This window comes from Leptodactylus fuscus, unplaced genomic scaffold, assembly GCF_031893055.1.
Source record: "Leptodactylus fuscus isolate aLepFus1 unplaced genomic scaffold, aLepFus1.hap2 HAP2_SCAFFOLD_84, whole genome shotgun sequence".
Taxonomy (NCBI): domain Eukaryota; kingdom Metazoa; phylum Chordata; class Amphibia; order Anura; family Leptodactylidae; genus Leptodactylus; species Leptodactylus fuscus.
The window spans coordinates 69,303-91,670 of NW_027440882.1; the positions used below are offsets into that span (position 1 = coordinate 69,303).

A 22,368-nucleotide genomic window follows, 5' to 3' on the forward strand; every position below is an offset into this window, starting at 1 on the left:
TCGGGGCAGTGCAGGGTATAGTAGAGGGGGGGCACAATGGTTCCATCACCCCAGGGGTGTGTGCAGGGGCTGTATAGAGTGTCTCGGGGCAGTGCAGGGTATAGTACAGGGGGGGCACAGTGGTTCCATCACCCCAGGGTGTGTGCAGGGGCAGTATAGAGCATCTCGGGGCAGTGCAGGGTATAGTACAGGGGGGGCACAATGGTTCCATCCCCCCAGGGTGTGTGCAGGGGCTGTATAGAGTGTCTCGGGGCAGTGCAGGGTATAGTACAGGGGGGGCACAATGGTTCCATCACCCCAGGGTGTGTGTAGGGGCAGTATAGAGTGTCTCGGGGCAGTGCAGGGTATAGTACAGGGGGGGCACAATGGTTCCATCACCCCAGGGTGTGTGTAGGGGCTGTATAGAGTGTCTCGGGGCAGTGCAGGGTATAGTACAGGGGGGGCACAATGGTTCCATCGCCCCAGGGGTGTGTGCAGGGGCTGTATAGAGTGTCTCGGGGCAGTGCAGGGTATAGTACAGGGGGGCCACAATGGTTCCATCGCCCCAGGGTGTGTGCAGGGGCTGTATAGAGTGTCTCGGGGCAGTGCAGGGTATAGTAGAGGGGGGGCACAATGGTTCCGTCACCCCAGGGTGTGTGTAGGGGCTGTATAGAGTGTCTCGGGGCAGTGCAGGGTATAGTACAGGGGGGGCACAATGGTTCCATCACCCCAGGGTGTGTGCAGGGGCTGTATAGAGCGTCTCGGGGCAGTGCAGGGTATAGTACAGGGGGGGCACAATGGTTCCATCACCCCAGGGTGTGTGCAGGGGCTGTATAGAGTGTCTCGGGGCAGTGCAGGGTATAGTACAGGGGGGGCACAATGGTTCCATCACCCCAGGGTGTGTGCAGGGGCTGTATAGAGTGTCTCGGGGCAGTGCAGGGTATAGTACGGGGGGGGCACAATGGTTCCATCACCCCAGGGTGTGTGCAGGGGCAGTATAGAGTGTCTCGGGGCAGTGCAGGGTATAGTACAGGGGGGGCACAATGGTTCCATCACCCCAGGGTGTGTGCAGGGGCTGTATAGAGCGTCTCGGGGCAGTGCAGGGTATAGTACAGGGGGGGCACAATGGTTCCATCACCCCAGGGTGTGTGTAGGGGCTGTATAGAGTGTCTCGGGGCAGTGCAGGGTATAGTAGAGGGGGGGCACAATGGTTCCATCACCCCAGGGTGTGTGCAGGGGCTGTATAGAGCGTCTCGGGGCAGTGCAGGGTATAGTACAGGGGGGCCACAATGGTTCCATCACCCCAGGGTGTGTGCAGGGGCTGTATAGAGTGTCTCGGGGCAGTGCAGGGTATAGTAGAGGGGGGGCACAATGGTTCCATCACCCCAGGGTGTGTGCAGGGGCTGTATAGAGTGTCTCGGGGCAGTGCAGGGTATAGTACAGGGGGGGCACAATGGTTCCATCACCCCAGGGTGTGTGCAGGGGCTGTATAGAGCGTCTCGGGGCAGTGCAGGGTATAGTACAGGGGGGGGGGGCACAATGGTTCCATCACCCCAGGGTGTGTGCAGGGGCTGTATAGAGCGTCTCGGGGCAGTGCAGGGTATAGTACAGGGGGGGCACAATGGTTCCATCACCCCAGGGTGTGTGCAGGGGCTGTATAGAGTGTCTCGGGGCAGTGCAGGGTATAGTACAGGGGGGGCACAATGGTTCCATCACCCCAGGGTGTGTGCAGGGGCTGTATAGAGTGTCTCGGGGCAGTGCAGGGTATAGTACAGGGGGGGCACAATGGTTCCATCACCCCAGGGTGTGTGCAGGGGCAGTATAGAGTGTCTCGGGGCAGTGCAGGGTATAGTACAGGGGGGGCACAATGGTTCCATCACCCCAGGGTGTGTGCAGGGGCTGTATAGAGTGTCTCGGGGCAGTGCAGGGTATAGTACAGGGGGGGCACAATGGTTCCATCACCCCAGGGTGTGTGCAGGGGCTGTATAGAGTGTCTCGGGGCAGTGCAGGGTATAGTACAGGGGGGGCACAATGGTTCCATCACCCCAGGGTGTGTGCAGGGGCAGTATAGAGTGTCTCGGGGCAGTGCAGGGTATAGTACAGGGGGGGCACAATGGTTCCATCACCCCAGGGTGTGTGCAGGGGCTGTATAGAGTGTCTCGGGGCAGTGCAGGGTATAGTACAGGGGGGGCACAATGGTTCCATCACCCCAGGGTGTGTGCAGGGGCTGTATAGAGTGTCTCGGGGCAGTGCAGGGTATAGTACAGGGGGGGCACAATGGTTCCATCACCCCAGGGTGTGTGCAGGGGCTGTATAGAGTGTCTCGGGGCAGTGCAGGGTATAGTACAGGGGGGGCACAATGGTTCCATCACCCCAGGGTGTGTGCAGGGGCAGTATAGAGTGTCTCGGGGCAGTGCAGGGTATAGTACAGGGGGGGCACAATGGTTCCATCACCCCAGGGTGTGTGCAGGGGCTGTATAGAGTGTCTCGGGGCAGTGCAGGGTATAGTACAGGGGGGGCACAATGGTTCCATCACCCCAGGGTGTGTGCAGGGGCTGTATAGAGTGTCTCGGGGCAGTGCAGGGTATAGTACAGGGGGGGCACAATGGTTCCATCACCCCAGGGTGTGTGCAGGGGCAGTATAGAGTGTCTCGGGGCAGTGCAGGGTATAGTACAGGGGGGGCACAATGGTTCCATCACCCCAGGGTGTGTGCAGGGGCTGTATAGAGTGTCTCGGGGCAGTGCAGGGTATAGTACAGGGGGGGCACAATGGTTCCATCACCCCAGGGTGTGTGCAGGGGCTGTATAGAGTGTCTCGGGGCAGTGCAGGGTATAGTACAGGGGGGGCACAATGGTTCCATCACCCCAGGGGTGTGTGCAGGGGCTGTATAGAGTGTCTTGGGGCAGTGCAGGGTATAGAGCACAGGGTATAGTACAGGGGGGGCACAATGGTTCCATCACCCCAGGGTGTGTGCAGGGGCTGTATAGAGTGTCTCGGGGCAGTGCAGGGTATAGTACAGGGGGGGCACAATGGTTCCATCACCCCAGGGTGTGTGCAGGGGCTGTATAGAGTGTCTCGGGGCAGTGCAGGGTATAGTACAGGGGGGGCACAATGCTTCCATCACCCAGGGGTGTGTGCAGGGGCTGTATAGAGTGTCTCGGGGCAGTGCAGGGTATAGTACAGGGGGGGCACAATGGTTCCATCACCCCAGGGTGTGTGCAGGGGCTGTATAGAGCATCTCGGGGCAGTGCAGGGTATAGTACAGGGGGGGCACAATGGTTCCATCACCCCAGGGTGTGTGCAGGGGCTGTATAGAGTGTCTCGGGGCAGTGCAGGGTATAGTACAGGGGGGGCACAATGGTTCCATCACCCCAGGGTGTGTGCAGGGGCTGTATAGAGTGTCTCGGGGCAGTGCAGGGTATAGTAGAGGGGGGGCACAGTGGTTCCATCACCCCGGGGTCTGTGCAGGGGCTGTATAGAGCGTCTCGGGGCAGTGCAGGGTATAGTACAGGGGGGGCACAATGGTTCCATCACCCCAGGGTGTGTGCAGGGGCTGTATAGAGTGTCTCGGGGCAGTGCAGGGTATAGTAGAGGGGGGGCACAATGGTTCCATCACCCCAGGGTGTGTGCAGGGGCTTCATAGAGTGTCTCGGGGCAGTGCAGGGTATAGTACAGGGGGGGCACAATGGTTCCATCACCCCAGGGTGTGTGCAGGGGCTGTATAGAGTGTCTCGGGGCAGTGCAGGGTATAGTAGAGGGGGGGCACAGTGGTTCCATCACCCCGGGGTGTGTGCAGGGGCTGTATAGAGCGTGCAAGGTTTAATCTCTTGATCACATTCAGAGCTGCAGAATGTTTAAATGTCTGTCCAATGACCCTAGGATGGGGCGTCCTTGTGACCTTGGTCCTGCTCTCTACATGTGCCCCCCCCCCCCTCCATCCCATCCATGTCGCTGCTTTGTACGAGGACCACGACTCCCATCATCCTTCTGCCTCTAGAGCACCGGGGTCATTTCCTATATTTAGTGGCGTCTTCTCTGCTCTCTTCACAGTCTGGAATCAGAAGATCTGCCTCTGGGCTGAAGAGATGGCCGTGTCAGTGAGGTCCTGACATTGGGACGTTACTTCCAGAACGTGTCGGGGTCAATGACCTGGAGTAAGTATCCAGATCACCCCCCCACTTGTAACCCATCTGTAACCCCAGAAATCCTGATATCATCATTAAGGCAATGAAGACTCCAGAGAAGGTGATGAAACGTCGGACTGGATCCCAGAAATCTTTCCCTTGACGTCCTTGTGGGATCCCGTGTTCTGTATTTCCAGTCTTCTGTATCTCTCTCTGGTTTCCTTTCCTGCCTCTGATGATTTCTCTATTACAGGAGACCCATCATGAATGGACATTTATCACATTACTACCCTGGGAGGTTGGGAAGCTCCTCCCCCGACTCCAGGTAAGTTACCTCATTGGTTCCATAGAATTCAGCTATGATGGCAGGGTCAGCCTGGCGTGTGACCGTGGGCAGGGTCAGCCTGGCGTGTGACCGTGGGCAGGGTCAGCCTGGTGTGTGACCGTGGGCAGGGTCAGCCTGGCGTGTGACCGTGGGCAGGGTCAGCCTGGCGTGTGACCGTGGGCAGGGTCAGCCTGGTGTGTGACTGACCGTGGGCAGGGTCAGCCTGGTGTGTGAATAACCGTGGGCAGGGTCAGCCTGGCGTGTGATTGACCGTGGGCAGGGTCAGCCTGGCGTGTGATTGACCGTGGGCAGGGTCAGCCTGGCGTGTGACTGACCGTGGGCAGGGTCAGCCTGGCTCATGGGGGGTACGGCCGTGGTAGACTTACAAATTTACCAGGTTTATCAAAACATTGTACAGTAACACAGACTGCCATTAAGAATCCCCTCAGGCTGGGCTCACATCTGTGTTTGGGGATTCCGTCCCCCATGTCACTTGAAAAATACAAAGGGATAAGTCCTGCTTGCAGGGCGGAAACCCATGGACCTCCTTACAGTCTGTGGGGTCTGTGGGTTTCTGCAGTTGACCACTACTTAACCACTGCAGGTAATCACCCAATGCTAGTGTGAACCTAGCGTAAATCTACCCCAGTGTAGCGGTGCAGGGGTACGGAAGGGTCTGCCCACTTTGGTGGCTCCCAGTATGTCAATGTCCAGCTGTGGACCGCCTGGGCGCTGATGCTTCTTGGCAGGGTGCAGGTACTGTCTTGTTCTTTCTGCTTAGATACAGTAAATGGTAATAATTGGGCCCTTATTGATTGGGGTAAGGGGGCCCCATCTAGGGGGGTTGCAGAAAGGGATTGTTGAGGTGTTAGTAAGTGGATCTCTGCCACACATGAGATCTATTATAACCAGGTTCTGCTGTGGACAGAGGTGTAACCTGAAGTTCTGGGCCCCGGTGCAGAATCTGTAATGGGGCCTGTCACGGGATGGTTAGAGTCTATACTATAGGCCATGTGTAATATATATTTCATGTGGAATGTATTCTCTAACCTGTTATATACAGCAATGTGTAGTTGGCTGATTAGGGTCTAGTGTGTTAGCACATTGTATGCAAATACCTCTAACTAGTGAGGACCAGTGAGGACAATGGGTGGAGATAATCTGATCGGTGTCTCCAAGAAGATGTTGGATGGTGCATTGTCCATAGTAGACAGGGAGTCTGCTCTCCTTGGTATAGGTGAGGGGGGAAGGATCTGTGACTCAGCCCTTCCCCCCCACAGATATAGGTGTAACAGTCTTAGTATATAGTATATAGCTAGCAGTTAGTATGTGTTAGCCGGCCTGTGCACAGCTCTGCAGAGAGCCAGGATTTAGTTACAGGACCAAGGAACCAAAGCTATCATTGGATTGTGACTTCTGTGGACTTATTGTTGTTACGGTTATGTGACTGCCGCCGGCTACTAACTTTGTGGATTACAATAAATTGCTGTTGTCTCCCGACCTCTTATGTCCCTATTGATTCAAGATATCCTCCGGAGGAAGACGTATACCTTTGCTCCATGACAGTGATATATATGGGGCTCTTTATATGGTATTGTCACGGGATGGTTAGAGTCTATACTATAGGCAATGTGTAATATATATTTCATGTGGAATGTATTCTCTAACCTGTTATATACAGCAATGTGTAGTTGGCTGATTCGGGTCTAGTGTGTTAGCACATTGTATACAAATACCTCTAACTAGTGAGGACAATGGGTGGAGATAATCTGATCAGTGTCTCCAAGAAGATGTTGGATGGTGCATTGTCCATAGTAGACAGGGAGTCTGCTCTCCTTGGTATAGGTGAGGGGGGAAGGATCTGTGACTCAGCCCTTCCCCCCCACAGATATAGGATGTAACAGTCTTAGTATATAGTATATAGCTAGCAGTTAGTATGTGTTAGCCGGCCTGTGCACAGCTCTGCAGAGAGCCAGGATTTAGTTACAGGACCAAGGAGCCAAAGCTATCATTGGATTGTGACTTCTGTGGACTTATTGTTATTACGGTTGATGTGACCGCCGCCGGCTACTAACTTTGTGGATTACAATAAATTGCTGTTGCCTCCCGACCTCTTGCGTCCCTGTTGATTCAAGAGACCTTCCGGAGGAAGACGTATACCTTCGCTCCGTGACAGGGCCCCTTCCCACCTTGTGCCATTTAGAATAGTAGTATGCTTTATGTGGCACAGGGACTTTTGGGGCCCCCTTAGGGCCCAGTGGCAACTGCTAGCAATGCGCCCCCTATAGCTGCAGATAAGAATGTGTGCCTGGAGGAGCGTCTGCCGATTTCTGTATTTGTGGTAGATGGTAATTGCCCAGCTGAGCATCGTGCACGGACAAACCACGTGCCACAAACAGCCCAAGGTTTATCCTCCAGGTGGTACTTGAGGCTTTTATCCTCGTGTGCTCTCGTCTCCGGATGAGTTTAGTTTGTTTTCCTTCTATTCACCTGAGCCTTACAGACCATTATGTTCTCTGCTTTGGCTTGAGACTTCAGTGCACTTTATACGGTCCATTGTTGCCACAACCATCCACGTTGAACCTGTGTTGAGTACGATGTGTATTGTACGTTGTACACCGGTCCCCGGGCGAGGCTTCGCTCACGTCTCTTCTTTTTCTCCTTTTTCCTCTAGTAATTATGATTTGTCCTCTGTAAAATCTGAGAAAACGGGAAGAACAAGCGCCAAGAGTCTTTACGGTAAAGGAGAAATCCTTGTTCTGTGCCGTGGGAGTGCCGATATCTATATTCCAACATATATCTGGTCAGGTGGAAGGACACGCATGTGACTGAGGGTCCTTATAGTCAGATGTAGACCTGGTGAGAGGAGCCGGACGTAGAGCTGGTGAGAGGGGACGGATGTAGAGCTGGTGAGAAGGGACAGATGTAGAGCTGGTGAGAGGAGCCGGACGTAGAGCTGGTGAGAGGGGACAGATGTAGAGCTGGTGAGAGGAGCCGGACGTAGAGCTGGTGAGAGGGGACGGATGTAGAGCTGGTGAGAGGGGACAGATGTAGAGCTGGTGAGAGGGGACAGATGTAGAGCTGGTGAGAGGAGCCGGCTTAGACCTGGTGAGAGGGGACGGATGTGGACCTGGTGAGAGGAGCCGGACGTAGACCTGGTGAGAGGAGCCGGACGTAGACCTGGTGAGAGGGGACAGATGTAGACCTGGTGAGAGGGGACAGATGTAGACCTGGTGAGAGGAGCTGGTGAGAGGAGCCGTACGTAGACCTGGTGAGAGTGGACAGATGTAGACCTATTGAGAGGGGACAGACGTAGACCTGGTGAGAGGAGCCGGACGTAGACCTGGTGAGAGGAGCCGTACGTAGACCTGGTGAGAGGGGACGGACGTAGAGCTGGTGAGAGGAGCCGGACGTAGACCTGGTGAGAGGGGACGGACGTAGAGCTGGTGAGAGGGGACGGACATAGAGCTGGTGAGAGGGGACGGATGTGGACCTGGTGAGAGGAGCCGTACGTAGAGCTGGTGAGAGGAGCCGGACGTAGAGCTGGTGAGAGGAGCCGGACGTGGACCTGGTGAGAGGGGACGGATGTGGACCTGGTGAGAGGAGCCGGCTTAGACCTGGTGAGAGGAGCCGGACGTGGACCTGGTGAGAGGGGACGGACGTGGACCTGGTGAGAGGAGACGGACGTGGACCTGGTGAGAGGAGACGGATGTAGAGCTGGTGAGAGGAGCCGGACGTAGAGCTGGTGAGAGGAGCCGGACGTAGACCTGGTGAGAGGGGACAGACGTAGAGCTGGTGAGAGGAGCCGGACGTAGAGCTGGTGAGAGGGGACAGACGTAGAGCTGGTGAGAGGAGCCGGACATAGAGCTGGTGAGAGGAGCCGTACGTAGAGCTGGTGAGAGGAGCCGTACATAGACCTGGTGAGAGGAGCCGTACATAGACCTGGTGAGAGGAGCTGTACATAGACCTGGTGAGAGTGGACAGATGTAGAGCTGGTGAGAGGGGACAGACGTGGACCTGGTGAGAGGAGACGGATGTAGAGCTGGTGAGAGGAGCCGGACGTAGAGCTGGTGAGAGGAGCCGGACGTAGACCTGGTGAGAGGGGACGGACGTAGAGCTGGTGAGAGGGGACAGACGTAGAGCTGGTGAGAGGAGCCGGACATAGAGCTGGTGAGAGGAGCCGGACATAGAGCTGGTGAGAGGAGCCGTACGTAGAGCTGGTGAGAGGAGCCGGACGTAGAGCTGGTGAGAGGAGCCGTACATAGACCTGGTGAGAGTGGACAGATGTAGACCTATTGAGAGGAGCCGGGCTGAGGGACTGATGTAGACCTTGGGAAAAGTCTCAGATGGAAGGCAGAGTTTAGCTTTCTATCCAGGAAATAGGATTTTATATAGAACTGTAAAACCCAAGAAATGGTAGTCTGTGACCTCCAGAGCCATGGAGGAGGGTGGCAGTAAAGCACCTTGTCCCCCATTGACAGGTCACACGAATCCCCCACTGGTCACCAACTTCTGTCCTGATATTGTGCTATCTGATCTCACTCACAGGGGATGGGATTTATTTCTTTCGATCTTCATCCAAACATAAGAAGAAAGGTAGAGTTTTTGCTGTGTGCTGTGCCGCTGCCTTGTGTGTTCATTCATCAATCTAGAACTATACCCCATAGCGAGTATCCCTAAAATCACTAGATCCCAAGCAAATACGTTCAGACATAAGGTTCTAGCAATGTGGCATAATGTTGCTGTGGTCACACTTTCTCCCAGACTATGGAATCTACCAAGTTGAGAAGAATTTCACGTGCATCAGGAGACCAAGTGACAACCATTAATAAATCGGCCATTAATTCTGCTATAAGGGTTGTCAGAGCATACTTTAATAAAGTGGGGGATGGAACCGGCCTGATTTAATGTACAGCTTTGCAGGAGGGGAGACTGCTAGGTGGCAACCCATTCTGCTAGGTGATCATCTGTGGATAAGGTGGCCCTGATCTGCTGTTTGACCCTTTATAGATGAGGATGCCCTGGTCTGGTGGGTGACCCTCTGTAGATGAGGATGTCCTGGTCTGGTAGGTGACCCTCTGTAGATGAGGATGTCCTGGTCTGGTGGGTGACCCTCTGTAGATGAGGATGTCCTGGTCTGGTAGGTGAACCCTCTGTAGATGAGGATGTCCTGGTCTGGTAAGGTGACCCCCTGTAGATGAGGATGTCCTGGTCTGGTAGGTGACCCCCTGTAGATGGGGATGTCCTGGTCTGGTGGGTGACCCCTCTGTAGATGAAGATGTCCTGGTCTGGTAGGTGACCCCCTGTAGATGGGGATGTCCTGGTCTGGTAGGTGACCCTCTGTAGATGAGGATGTCCTGGTCTGCTAGGTGACCCTCTGTAGATGAGGATGTCCTGGTCTTCTAGGTGACCCCTCTGTAGATGAGGATGTCCTTGTCTGCTAGGTGACCCCCTGTAGATGAGGATGCCCTGGTCTGGTAGGTGACCCCTCTGTAGATGAGGATGCCCTGGTCTGGTGGGTGACCCCCTGTAGATGGGGATGTCCTGGTCTTCTAGGTGAGCCTCTGTAGATGAGGATGTCCTGGTCTTCTAGGTGACCCTTTATAGATGAGGATGCCCTGGTCTGGTGGGTGACCCTCTGTAGATGAGGATGCCCTGGTTTGGTAGGTGACCCCTCTGTAGATGAGGATGTCCTGGTCTGGTGGGTGACCCCTCTGTAGATGAGGATGTCCTGGTCTTCTAGGTGACCCCTTGTAGATGAGGATGCCCTGGTCTTCTAGGTGACCCCCTGTAGATGAGGATGCCCTGGTTTGGTAGGTGACCCACTGTAGATGAGGATGCCCTGGTCTGGTGGGTGACCCTCTGTAGATGAGGATGCCCTGGTCTGGTGGGTGACCCTCTGTAGATGAGGATGTCCTGGTCTGGTAGGTGACCCTCTGTAGATGAGGATGTCCTGGTCTGGTGGATGACATTATGGATATGAGGATGCCCTGGTCTGGTGGGTGACCCCCTGTAGATGAGGATGTCCTGGTCTGGTAGGTGACCCCTCTGTAGATAAGGATGTCCTGGTCTTCTAGGTGACCCCTCTGTAGATGAGGATGTCCTGGTCTTCTAGGTGACCCCCTGTAGATGAGGATGCCCTGGTCTTCTAGGTGACCCCCTGTAGATGAGGATGCCCTGGTTTGGTAGGTGACCCCCTGTAGATGAGGATGCCCTGGTCTGGTGGGTGACCCTCTGTAGATGAGGATGCCCTGGTCTGGTGGATGACATTATGGATATGAGGATGCCCTGGTCTGGTAGGTGACCCTCTGTAGATGAGGATGCCCTGGTCTGCTAGGTGACCCTCTGTAGATGAGGATGCCCTGGTCTTCTAGGTGACCCCCTGTAGATGAGGATGTCCTGGTCTGGTAGGTGACCCCTCTGTAGATGAGGATGTCCTGGTCTGGTAGGTGACCCCCTGTAGATGGGGATGTCCTGGTCTGGTAGGTGACCCCCTGTAGATGGGGATGTCCTGGTCTGGTAGGTGACCCTCTGTAGATGAGGATGTCCTGGTCTGCTAGGTGACCCTCTGTAGATGAGGATGTCCTGGTCTTCTAGGTGACCCCTCTGTAGATGAGGATGTCCTTGTCTGCTAGGTGACCCCCTGTAGATGAGGATGCCCTGGTCTGGTAGGTGACCCCTCTGTAGATGAGGATGCCCTGGTCTGGTGGGTGACCCCCTGTAGATGGGGATGTCCTGGTCTTCTAGGTGACCCTCTGTAGATGAGGATGTCCTGGTCTTCTAGGTGACCCTTTATAGATGAGGATGCCCTGGTCTGGTGGGTGACCCTCTGTAGATGAGGATGCCCTGGTTTGGTAGGTGACCCCTCTGTAGATGAGGATGACCTGGTCTGGTGGGTGACCCACTGTAGATGAGGATGTCCTGGTCTTCTAGGTGACCCTTTATAGATGAGGATGCCCTGGTCTGGTGGGTGACCCTCTGTAGATGAGGATGCCCTGGTTTGGTAGGTGACCCCTCTGTAGATGAGGATGTCCTGGTCTGGTGGGTGACCCCTCTGTAGATGAGGATGTCCTGGTCTTCTAGGTGACCCCCTGTAGATGAGGATGCCCTGGTCTGCTGGGTGACCCTCTGTAGATGAGGATGCCCTGGTCTTCTAGGTGACCCCCTGTAGATGAGGATGCCCTGGTCTGGTGGGTGACCCTCTGTAGATGAGGATGCCCTGGTCTGGTGGATGACATTATGGATATGAGGATGCCCTGATCTGCTAGGTGACCCCTCTGTAGATGAGGATGTCCTTGTCTGCTAGGTGACCCCCTGTAGATGAGGATGCCCTGATCTGCTAGGTGACCCCTCTGTAGATGAGGATGTCCTGGTCTGCTGGGTGACCCCTCTGTAGATGAGGATGTCCTTGTCTGCTAGGTGACCCTCTGTAGATGAGGATGCCCTGGTCTGGTGGGTGACCCCTCTGTAGATGAGGATGCCCTGGTCTGGTAGGTGACCCCTCTGTAGATGAGGATGCCCTGGTCTGGTGGGTGACCCCCTGTAGATGAGGATGTCCTAGTCTTCTAGGTGACCCTTTATAGATGAGGATGTCCTGGTCTTCTAGGTGACCCTTTATAGATGAGGATGTCCTGGTCTGGTGGGTGACCCCTCTGTAGATGAGGATGTCCTGGTCTGGTGGGTGACCCTCTGTAGATGAGGATGCCCTGGTCTTCTAGGTGACCCCCTGTAGATGAGGATGTCCTGGTCTGGTGGGTGACCCCTCTGTAGATGAGGATGCCCTGGTCTGGTAGGTGACCCCTCTGTAGATGAGGATGCCCTGGTCTTCTAGGTGACCCCTCTGTAGATGAGGATGCCCTGGTCTTCTAGGTGACCCCCTGTAGATGAGGATGCCCTGGTTTGGTAGGTGACCCCCTGTAGATGGGGTGTCCTGGTCTGGTGGATGACATTATGGGTATGAGGATGCCATGATCTTCTAGTTGACCCTATGGACATGATGAAGCCTTTATCTCTTAGGTGATTGAGGTTGTGGATATCCAGACTTGGTGGGATTGGGTTTATAATATTCATCTAGTATCCAAGGTGTGGCCCAATATTCAGTTTCTGGCTGGAAACGCTTTCTTGTTCTGTGTAATAATCCCTGGAGTGACTGAAGATAATGGGGTCCATACAGAGGATATGAGAGCGCTGTATAATATTCGGGGGGGTCCTTGGCTCCTGACCCCTCAGCTCAGTCTTTGCCATCCTTGCACTGTGTGGTCTCTTCCTAACCTGACAGTCACCCTTCCCTCATTCTGTGTGGGGCTGAGATGTCTTTTAAGATGCCGAATAATTTCCTTGGTATGTCTTTTCACAGAGCAGAGGAAGAGCTATGCCCGGGACAGCGTCAGCGTGGTGTCAGAGACCTCCCAGTATCATGTTGAGGTAACATACTGTACCCCCACTGTAGTAGAGACTCGGGGTGATGGTGGTGGGGTTATACACAGGGATTGGTCACGTTGTCTACAGTCTTGGAGTTCCCTATTATTTAGCTTTGTGCTGTAAATGAGTCCAATCTCCCAAAAGTTTGCACCCCCACCTTGGCCTGTTGACATATTATGAACCCCCTCCTACAATGTACTACAGCACCTCACTACGTTCATCATGGATCGCAAGGATGCGGTGCTCACCATCGAAGATGGAATCCGCAAACTAAAGTTACTGGATGCAAAGGGAAAAGTGTGGACGCAAGACATGAACCTCCAAGTGGATGACAAAGCAGTTAGTCTGTATGATATAGAGACCAAGGTAACGTCTTCTCCCCTTCCATTGTCACCGCTTGTGTCATGGTGTGTGTGGTACCATGCTGTTCAGAGATGCCAAGCATCGTGGCATGGAGGGTCAGGATCCCAGACGGCACAGGTGGTGCTCCTAGAGTTAGTGAAGGTGTTTAGGAGCCCTCATGATGGCAGTAGTGTTCGGGGCCCCAGCAGGTGATGGTTGGGAAACCTGAGGTCACTGATGATGGTGGTTGAGGGCCACATAGGATGCTGCTGATAGTTTGGACACATGGGATGGTGATGATGGTTGTACCTTTGGGGAATTGTTAACATTGATATTATTTTTACAATTTCTCAGTTCCCTCTTAAATTCCTTGATGGTCATTTTGCGCGTTTGGTAATTTTATGCAGATAAATGAAAGACTGGACATTCAGTGATCAATATGGTGTGTGCAGACAGGTGAGGTCAAGACAGCCAATGTCTGCCCAGAATTGGGGTAAAACTTTAACTGTTTTCTGAGGTTGTCTGCACTAGAGTCCAGCGACCTCCTGAGGATTACAAGTCCGTAGATGACTTCATGTAGATGAGGATGCCCTGGTCTGCTAGGTGACCCCCTGTAGATGAGGATGTCCTGGTCTGGTAGGTGACCCCTCTGTAGATGAGGATGTCCTGGTCTGGTAGGTGACCCCTCTGTAGATGAGGATGTCCTGGTCTGCTAGGTGACCCCCTGTAGATGAGGATGTCCTGGTCTGGTAGGTGACCCCTCTGTAGATGAGGATGCCCTGGTCTGGTAGGTGACCCTCTGTAGATGGGGATGTCCTGGTCTGGTGGGTGACCCTCTGTAGATGAGGATGTCCTGGTCTGGTAGGTGACCCCTCTGTAGATGAGGATGTCCTGGTCTGCTGGGTGACCCCCTGTAGATGAGGATGTCCTGGTCTGGTAGGTGACCCCTCTGTAGATAAGGATGTCCTGGTCTGCTGGGTGACCCCTCTGTAGATGAGGATGTCCTGGTCTGGTAGGTGACCCCTCTGTAGATGAGGATGTCCTGGTCTGCTAGGTGACCCCCTGTAGATGAGGATGTCCTGGTCTGCTGGGTGACCCCTCTGTAGATGAGGATGTCCTGGTCTGCTGGGTGACCCCTCTGTAGATGAGGATGTCCTGGTCTGCTAGGTGACCCTCTGTAGATGAGGATGTCCTGGTCTGCTGGGTGACCCCCTGTAGATGAGGATGTCCTGGTCTGCTGGGTGACCCTCTGTAGATGAGGATGTCCTGGTCTGGTAGGTGACCCCCTGTAGATGAGGATGTCCTGGTCTGCTGGGTGACCCCTCTGTAGATGAGGATGCCCTGGTCTGCTAGGTGACCATCTGTAGATGAGGATGCCCTGGTCTGGTGGGTGACCCCCTGTAGATGAGGATGCCCTGGTCTGGTGGGTGACCCCCTGTAGATGGGGATGTCCTGGTCTGGTAGGTGTCCCTCTGTAGATGAGGATGCCCTGGTCTTGTAGGTGACCCTCTTTACATGAGGATGACCTGGTCTGCTAGATGTACCTCTGTAGATGAGGATGTCCTGGTCTGGTGGGTGACCCTCTGTAGATGAGGATGTCCTGGTCTGGTGGGTGACCCTCTGTAGATGAGGATGTCCTGGTCTGGTAGGTGACCCCTCTGTAGATGAGGATGTCCTGGTCTGGTAGGTGACCCTCTGTAGATGAGGATGTCCTGGTCTGGTGGGTGACCCTCTGTAGATGAGGATGCCCTGATCTGCTAGGTGACCCCTCTGTAGATGAGAATGCCCTGGTCTGGTAGGTGACCCCCTGTAGATGAGGATGTCCTGGTCTGCTGGGTGACCCCTCTGTAGATGAGGATGCCCTGGTCTGCTAGGTGACCATCTGTAGATGAGGATGCCCTGGTCTGGTGGGTGACCCTCTGTAGATGAGGATGTCCTGGTCTGGTAGGTGACCCCCTGTAGATGAGGATGCCCTGGTCTGGTGGGTGACCCCCTGTAGATGGGGATGTCCTGGTCTGGTAGGTGTCCCTCTGTAGATGAGGATGCCCTGGTCTTGTAGGTGACCCTCTTTACATGAGGATGACCTGGTCTGCTAGATGTACCTCTGTAGATGAGGATGTCCTGGTCTGGTAGGTGACCCCTCTGTAGATGAGGATGTCCTGGTCTGGTAGGTGACCCCTCTGTAGATGAGGATGCCCTGGTCTGGTAGGTGACCCTTTGTAGATGAGGATGTCCTGGTCTGGTGGGTGACCCTCTGTAGATGAGGATGTCCTGGTCTGGTAGGTGACCCCTCTGTAGATGAGGATGTCCTGGTCTGGTAGGTGACCCCTCTGTAGATGAGGATGTCCTGGTCTGCTAGGTGACCCCCTGTAGATGAGGATGCCCTGGTCTGGTAGGTGACCCCCTGTAGATGAGGATGCCCTGGTCTGCTAGGTGACCATCTGTAGATGAGGATGCCCTGGTCTGCTGGGTGACCCCTCTGTAGATGAGGTTGTCCTGGTCTGGTAGGTGACCCCCTGTAGATGAGGATGTCCTGGTCTGGTAGGTGACCCCCTGTAGATGAGGATGTCCTGGTCTGCTGGGTGACCCTCTGTAGATGAGGATGTCCTGGTCTGGTAGGTGACCCCCTGTAGATGAGGATGCCCTGGTCTGGTGGGTGACCCCCTGTAGATGGGGATGTCCTGGTCTGGTAGGTGTCCCTCTGTAGATGAGGATGCCCTGGTCTTGTAGGTGACCCTCTTTACATGAGGATGTCCTGGTCTGCTGGGTGACCCCCTGTAGATGAGGATGCCCTGGTCTGCTGGGTGACCCCCTGTAGATGAGGATGTCCTGGTCTGGTGGGTGTCCCTCTGTAGATGAGGATGTCCTGGTCTGGTGGGTGTCCCTCTGTAGATGAGGATGTCCTGGTCTGGTGGGTGACCCTCTGTAGATGAGGATGTCCTGGTCTGGTAGGTGACCCTCTGTAGATGAGGATGTCCTGGTCTGGTAGGTGACCCCTCTGTAGATGAGGATGTCCTGGTCTGGTGGGTGACCCTCTGTAGATGAGGATGTCCTGGTCTGGTGGGTGACCCTCTGTAGATGAGGATGTCCTGGTCTGGTGGGTGACCCTCTGTAGATGAGGATGTCCTGGTCTGGTGGGTGACCCTCTGTAGATGAGGATGTCCTGGTCTGGTAGGTGACCCCTCTGTAGATGAGGATGTCCTGGTCTGGTGGGTGACCCTCTGTAGATGAGGATGTCCTGGTCTGGTGGGTGACCCTCTGTAGATGAGGATGTCCTGGTCTGGTAGGTGACCCCTCTGTAGATGAGGATGTCCTGGTCTGGTAGGTGACCCCTCTGTAGATGAGGATGTCCTGGTCTGGTGGGTGACCCCTCTGTAGATGAGGATGTCCTGATCTGGTGGGTGACCCTCTGTAGATGAGGATGTCCTGGTCTGGTGGGTGACCCTCTGTAGATGAGGATGTCCTGGTCTGGTAGGTGACCCTCTGTAGATGAGGATATCCTGGTCTGGTGGGTGACCCTCTGTAGATGAGGATGTCCTGGTCTGGTGGGTGTCCCTCTGTAGATGAGGATGTCCTGGTCTGGTGGGTGACCCTCTGTAGATGAGGATGTCCTGGTCTGGTAGGTGACCCTCTGTAGATGAGGAAGTCCTGGTCTGGTAGGTGACCCCTCTGTAGATGAGGATGTCCTGGTCTGGTGGGTGACCCTCTGTAGATGAGGATGTCCTGGTCTGGTGGGTGACCCTCTGTAGATGAGGATGCCCTGGTCTGGTAGGTGACCCTCTGTAGATGAGGATGCCTCCACGTGGAGATCCTACATGAACACTACACACCTTTGCACATCGTTCTGTAGTCCTAGAGCTAGTGATGCCGGTACCAGCTCAGCCTTGTCCTGGTTTTTCCTGCTGACATACATACAATAAGGCGGCTGTGCCGGATTCTGTTACCTGACGCTCTAGTCATTATTTACTTAGGAAAGTTTCTGCCCCCCTTCCATGAGGTAAGACCTGATGGTTTAGTGCACAGTTCTTAGGCCATGGGCTGTTGTGTGTATCGGACATCTCTGTGGCTGTGGTTACATGCGTGAAGTTCTGGTGTCCATGCATGTGGTGTCCTCCTGTGTGACCGACGGAGTCTTCAGGATGGACAATGTTTATCATTTCATTTTTGCACAGACTGAATTAGAGAATTTCCCCATCAGCACCATCCAGCACTGTAAGGCTGTGATGAACTCCTGCAGATACAACTCCATTCTTGTCCTTGTTTGTAAAGAGCCAACACAAAGTAAAGCTGATCTGCACCTCTTCCAATGTGATGAGGTCAAGGTAAGGCTGGGCGACTGCTCCCCTCCCTGTGTCCTGCACGGTGTTCCCAGTGTGTGTACAGATAGGGCATGGGGCGCTTGTGTCACCTGCATGGGTCAATGTAATACTGGTGGACATGGACCAGCCACAAAGGAAACCTCAAACTGCAAGAACATAAGAGGGGGGCCGCGATAACCAAGATTTATATGGATACTGACGACCGAGAGGCCACAAAAATGTCCTCTATTTATGTCCTGAGGACGTGACATCCTCCGATTTATGACCCAAGAGCGTTACGTCCTCCATTTATGTTTTGAGGGTGAAATATCCACCATTTGTATCCTGAAGGTATGACCTTCTCCATTTATATCCTGAGGGTGAGACTTCTTCCATATGTCATTCGAGCGAGGCCTCCTCCATGTGTGTTAAGGGGCAGGCTATTCCCCCATTATACTCTGAGGGTACGTGTCCTCCACTTATCTGTGGTTAGAGGTCCTCCATATCTGCTTGATATGCCCTAAGCCAAAAATCGAGCGAGATGTAGAAAAGACCTGTCAGATAGAAGAAGTAACAAAGACACCTGCAAGATGGCAGAGAATTGGTACTTGTCCTCCAAAGTGGCAGCAAAATGGAGGAGAGACCAAGAACTGCTAAATAGCATGTATTGGATCCATTCCTCACCCCATAGTGACTACATAGTGATCTGTGCCCCCTCTTCTCACCCCATAGTGACTACATAGTGATCTGCGCCCCCTCCTCTCACCCCATAGTGACTACATAGTGATCTCTGCCCCCTCTTCTCACCCCATAGTGACTACATAGTGATCTGTGCCCCCTCTTCTCACCCCATAGTGACTACATAGTGATCTGTGCCCCCTCTTCTCACCCCATAGTGACTACATAGTGATCTGTGCCCCCTCTTCTCACCCCATAGTGACTACATAGTGATCTGCGCCCCCTCCTCTCACCCCATAGTGACTACATAGTGATCTCTGCCCCCTCTTCTCACCCCATAGTGACTACATAGTGATCTGTGCCCCCTCTTCTCACCCCATAGTGACTACATAGTGATCTGTGCCCCCTCTTCTCACCCCATAGTGACTACATAGTGATCTCTGCCCCCTCTTCTCACCCCATAGTGACTACATAGTGATCTGCGCCCCCTCCTCTCACCCCATAGTGACTACATAGTGATCTGTGCCGCCTCTTCTCACCCCATAGTGACTACATAGTGATCTGTGCCGCCTCTCCTCACACCATAGTGACTACATAGTGATCTGTGCCCCCTCTTCTCACCCCATAGTGACTACATAGTGATCTCTGCCCCCTCTTCTCACCCCATAGTGACTACATAGTGATCTCTGCCCCCTCTTCTCACCCCATAGTGACTACATAGTGATCTGCGCCCCCTCTCCTCCCCCCATAGTGACTACATAGTGATCTGCGCCCCCTCTTCTCACCCCATAGTGACTACATAGTGATCTGTGCCCCTCTTCTCACCCCATAGTGACTACATAGTGATCTGTGCCCCCTCTCCTCACCCCATAGTGACTACATAGTGATCTGTGCCCCCTCTTCTCACCCCATAGTGACTACATAGTGATCTGTGCCGCCTCTTCTCACCCCATAGTGACTACATAGTGATCTGTGCCCCTCTTCTCACCCCATAGTGACTACATAGTGATCTCTGCCCCCTCTTCTCACCCCATAGTGACTACATAGTGATCTGCGCCCCCTCTCCTCCCCCCATAGTGACTACATAGTGATCTGTGCCCCCTCTTCTCACCCCATAGTGACTACATAGTGATCTCTGCCCCCTCTTCTCACCCCATAGTGACTACATAGTGATCTGCGCCCCCTCTCCTCCCCCCCATAGTGACTACATAGTGATCTGTGCCCCCTCTTCTCACCCCATAGTGACTACATAGTGATCTGTGCCCCCTCTTCTCACCCCATAGTGACTACATAGTGATCTGCGCCCCCTCCTCTCACCCCATAGTGACTACATAGTGATCTGTGCCTCCTCTTCTCACCCCATAGTGACTACATAGTGATCTGTGCCCCCTCTTCTCACCCAATAGTGACTACATAGTGATCTCTGCCCCCTCTTCTCACCCCATAGTGACTACATAGTGATCTGCGCCCCCTCTCCTCCCCCCATAGTGACTACATAGTGATCTGTGCCCCCTCTCCTCACACCATAGTGACTACATAGTGATCTGTGCCCCCTCTTCTCACCCCATAGTGACTACATAGTGATCTGCGCCCCCTCCTCTCACCCCATAGTGACTACATAGTGATCTGTGCCGCCTCTCCTCACACCATAGTGACTACATAGTGATCTGTGCCCCCTCTTCTCACCCCATAGTGACTACATAGTGATCTCTGCCCCCTCTTCTCACCCCATAGTGACTACATAGTGATCTGCGCCCCCTCTCCTCCCCCCATAGTGACTACATAGTGATCTGTGCCCCTCTTCTCACCCCATAGTGACTACATAGTGATCTGTGCCCCCTCTCCTCACCCCATAGTGACTACATAGTGATCTGTGCCCCCTCTTCTCACCCCATAGTGACTACATAGTGATCTGTGCCGCCTCTTCTCACCCCATAGTGACTACATAGTGATCTGTGCCCCTCTTCTCACCCCATAGTGACTACATAGTGATCTCTGCCCGCTCTTCTCACCCCATAGTGACTACATAGTGATCTGCGCCCCCTCTCCTCCCCCCATAGTGACTACATAGTGATCTGTGCCCCCTCTTCTCACCCCATAGTGACTACATAGTGATCTCTGCCCCCTCTTCTCACCCCATAGTGACTACATAGTGATCTGCGCCCCCTCTCCTCCCCCCATAGTGACTACATAGTGATCTGCGCCCCCTCTTCTCACCCCATAGTGACTACATAGTGATCTGTGCCCCTCTTCTCACCCCATAGTGACTACATAGTGATCTGTGCCCCTCTTCTCACCCCATAGTGACTACATAGTGATCTGTGCCCCCTCTCCTCACCCCATAGTGACTACATAGTGATCTGTGCCCCCTCTTCTCACCCCATAGTGACTACATAGTGATCTGTGCCCCCTCTTCTCACCCCATAGTGACTACATAGTGATCTGTGCCCCTCTTCTCACCCCATAGTGACTACATAGTGATCTGTGCCCCCTCTTCTCACCCCATAGTGACTACATAGTGATCTGTGCCCCTCTTCTCACCCCATAGTGACTACATAGTGATCTGTGCCGCCTCTCCTCACACCATAGTGACTACATAGTGATCTGTGCCGCCTCTTCTCACCCCATAGTGACTACATAGTGATCTGTGCCCCTCTTCTCACCCCATAGTGACTACATAGTGATCTCTGCCCGCTCTTCTCACCCCATAGTGACTACATAGTGATCTGCGCCCCCTCTCCTCCCCCCATAGTGACTACATAGTGATCTGTGCCCCCTCTTCTCACCCCATAATGACTACATAGTGATCTCTGCCCCCTCTTCTCACCCCATAGTGACTACATAGTGATCTGCGCCCCCTCTCCTCCCCCCATAGTGACTACATAGTGATCTGTGCCCCCTCTTCTCACCCCATAGTGACTACATAGTGATCTGTGCCCCCTCTTCTCACCCCATAGTGACTACATAGTGATCTGCGCCCCCTCCTCTCACCCCATAGTGACTACATAGTGATCTGTGCCTCCTCTTCTCACCCCATAGTGACTACATAGTGATCTGTGCCCCCTCTTCTCACCCAATAGTGACTACATAGTGATCTCTGCCCCCTCTTCTCACCCCATAGTGACTACATAGTGATCTGTGCCCCCTCTTCTCACCCCATAGTGACTACATAGTGATCTGTGCCCCTCTTCTCACCCCATAGTGACTACATAGTGATCTGCGCCCCCTCTTCTCACCCCATAGTGACTACATAGTGATCTGTGCCGCCTCTTCTCACCCCATAGTGACTACATAGTGATCTGTGCCCCCTCTTCTCACCCCATAGTGACTACATAGTGATCTGTGCCCCCTCTTCTCACCCCATAGTGACTACATAGTGATCTGTGCCCCTCTTCTCACCCCATAGTGACTACATAGTGATCTCTGCCCCCTATTCTCACCCCATAGTGACTACATAGTGATCTCTGCCCCCTCTTCTCACCCCATAGTGACTACATAGTGATCTGTGCCCCCTCTCCTCACCCCATAGTGACTACATAGTGATCTGTGCCCCTCTTCTAACCCCATAGTGACTACATAGTGATCTGCGCCCCCTCTTCTCACCCCATAGTGATTACATAGTGATCTGTGCCCCCTCTTCTCACCCCATAGTGACTACATAGTGATCTGTGCCCCCTCTTCTCACCCCATAGTGACTACATAGTGATCTGTGCCGCCTCTTCTCACCCCATAGTGACTACATAGTGATCTGTGCCCCCTCTTCTCACCCTATAGTGACTACATAGTGATCTCTGCCCCCTCTTCTCACCCCATAGTGACTACATAATGATCTGTGCCCCCTCCTCTCACCCCATAGTGACTACATAGTGATCTGTGCCGCCTCTTCTCACCCCATAGTGACTACATAGTGATCTGTGCCCCTCTTCTCACCCCATAGTGACTACATAGTGATCTGTGCCCCTCTTCTCACCCCATAGTAACTACATAGTGATCTGCGCCCCCTCTTCTCACCCCATAGTGACTACATAGTGATCTGTGCCCCCTCTTCTCACCCCATAGTAACTACATAGTGATCTGCGCCCCCTCTTCTCACCCCATAGTGACTACATAGTGATCTGTGCCGCCTCTCCTCACCCCATAGTGACTACATAGTGATCTGTGCCCCGTCTTCTCACCCCATAGTGACTACATAGTGATCTG

At 53.8% G+C, this 22,368-nt stretch overlaps 1 protein-coding gene across 5 annotated transcripts in view; it reads left to right on the forward strand.

Annotated features, from left to right (window-relative positions):
* Window positions 1–4,027: 4,027 nt before the first annotated feature.
* The window catches only part of EPS8 (EGFR pathway substrate 8, signaling adaptor), a 100,665-nt gene continuing 82,324 nt past the window's right edge, over window positions 4,028–22,368 (forward strand). For 4 of the 5 annotated variants that reach the window (XM_075262050.1, XM_075262051.1, XM_075262052.1 and 1 more), the window contains exons 1-6: window positions 4,028–4,134; window positions 4,358–4,429; window positions 7,104–7,168; window positions 12,786–12,853; window positions 13,055–13,216; window positions 17,365–17,514. In XM_075262050.1, coding sequence (XP_075118151.1) covers window positions 4,368–4,429; window positions 7,104–7,168; window positions 12,786–12,853; window positions 13,055–13,216; window positions 17,365–17,514 — 507 coding nt within the window. In that variant the 5' untranslated portion in view covers window positions 4,028–4,134; window positions 4,358–4,367. The remainder of the gene's footprint in view (window positions 4,135–4,357; window positions 4,430–7,103; window positions 7,169–12,785; window positions 12,854–13,054; window positions 13,217–17,364; window positions 17,515–22,368) is intronic. The other variant, XM_075262053.1, reaches the window with a different exon arrangement.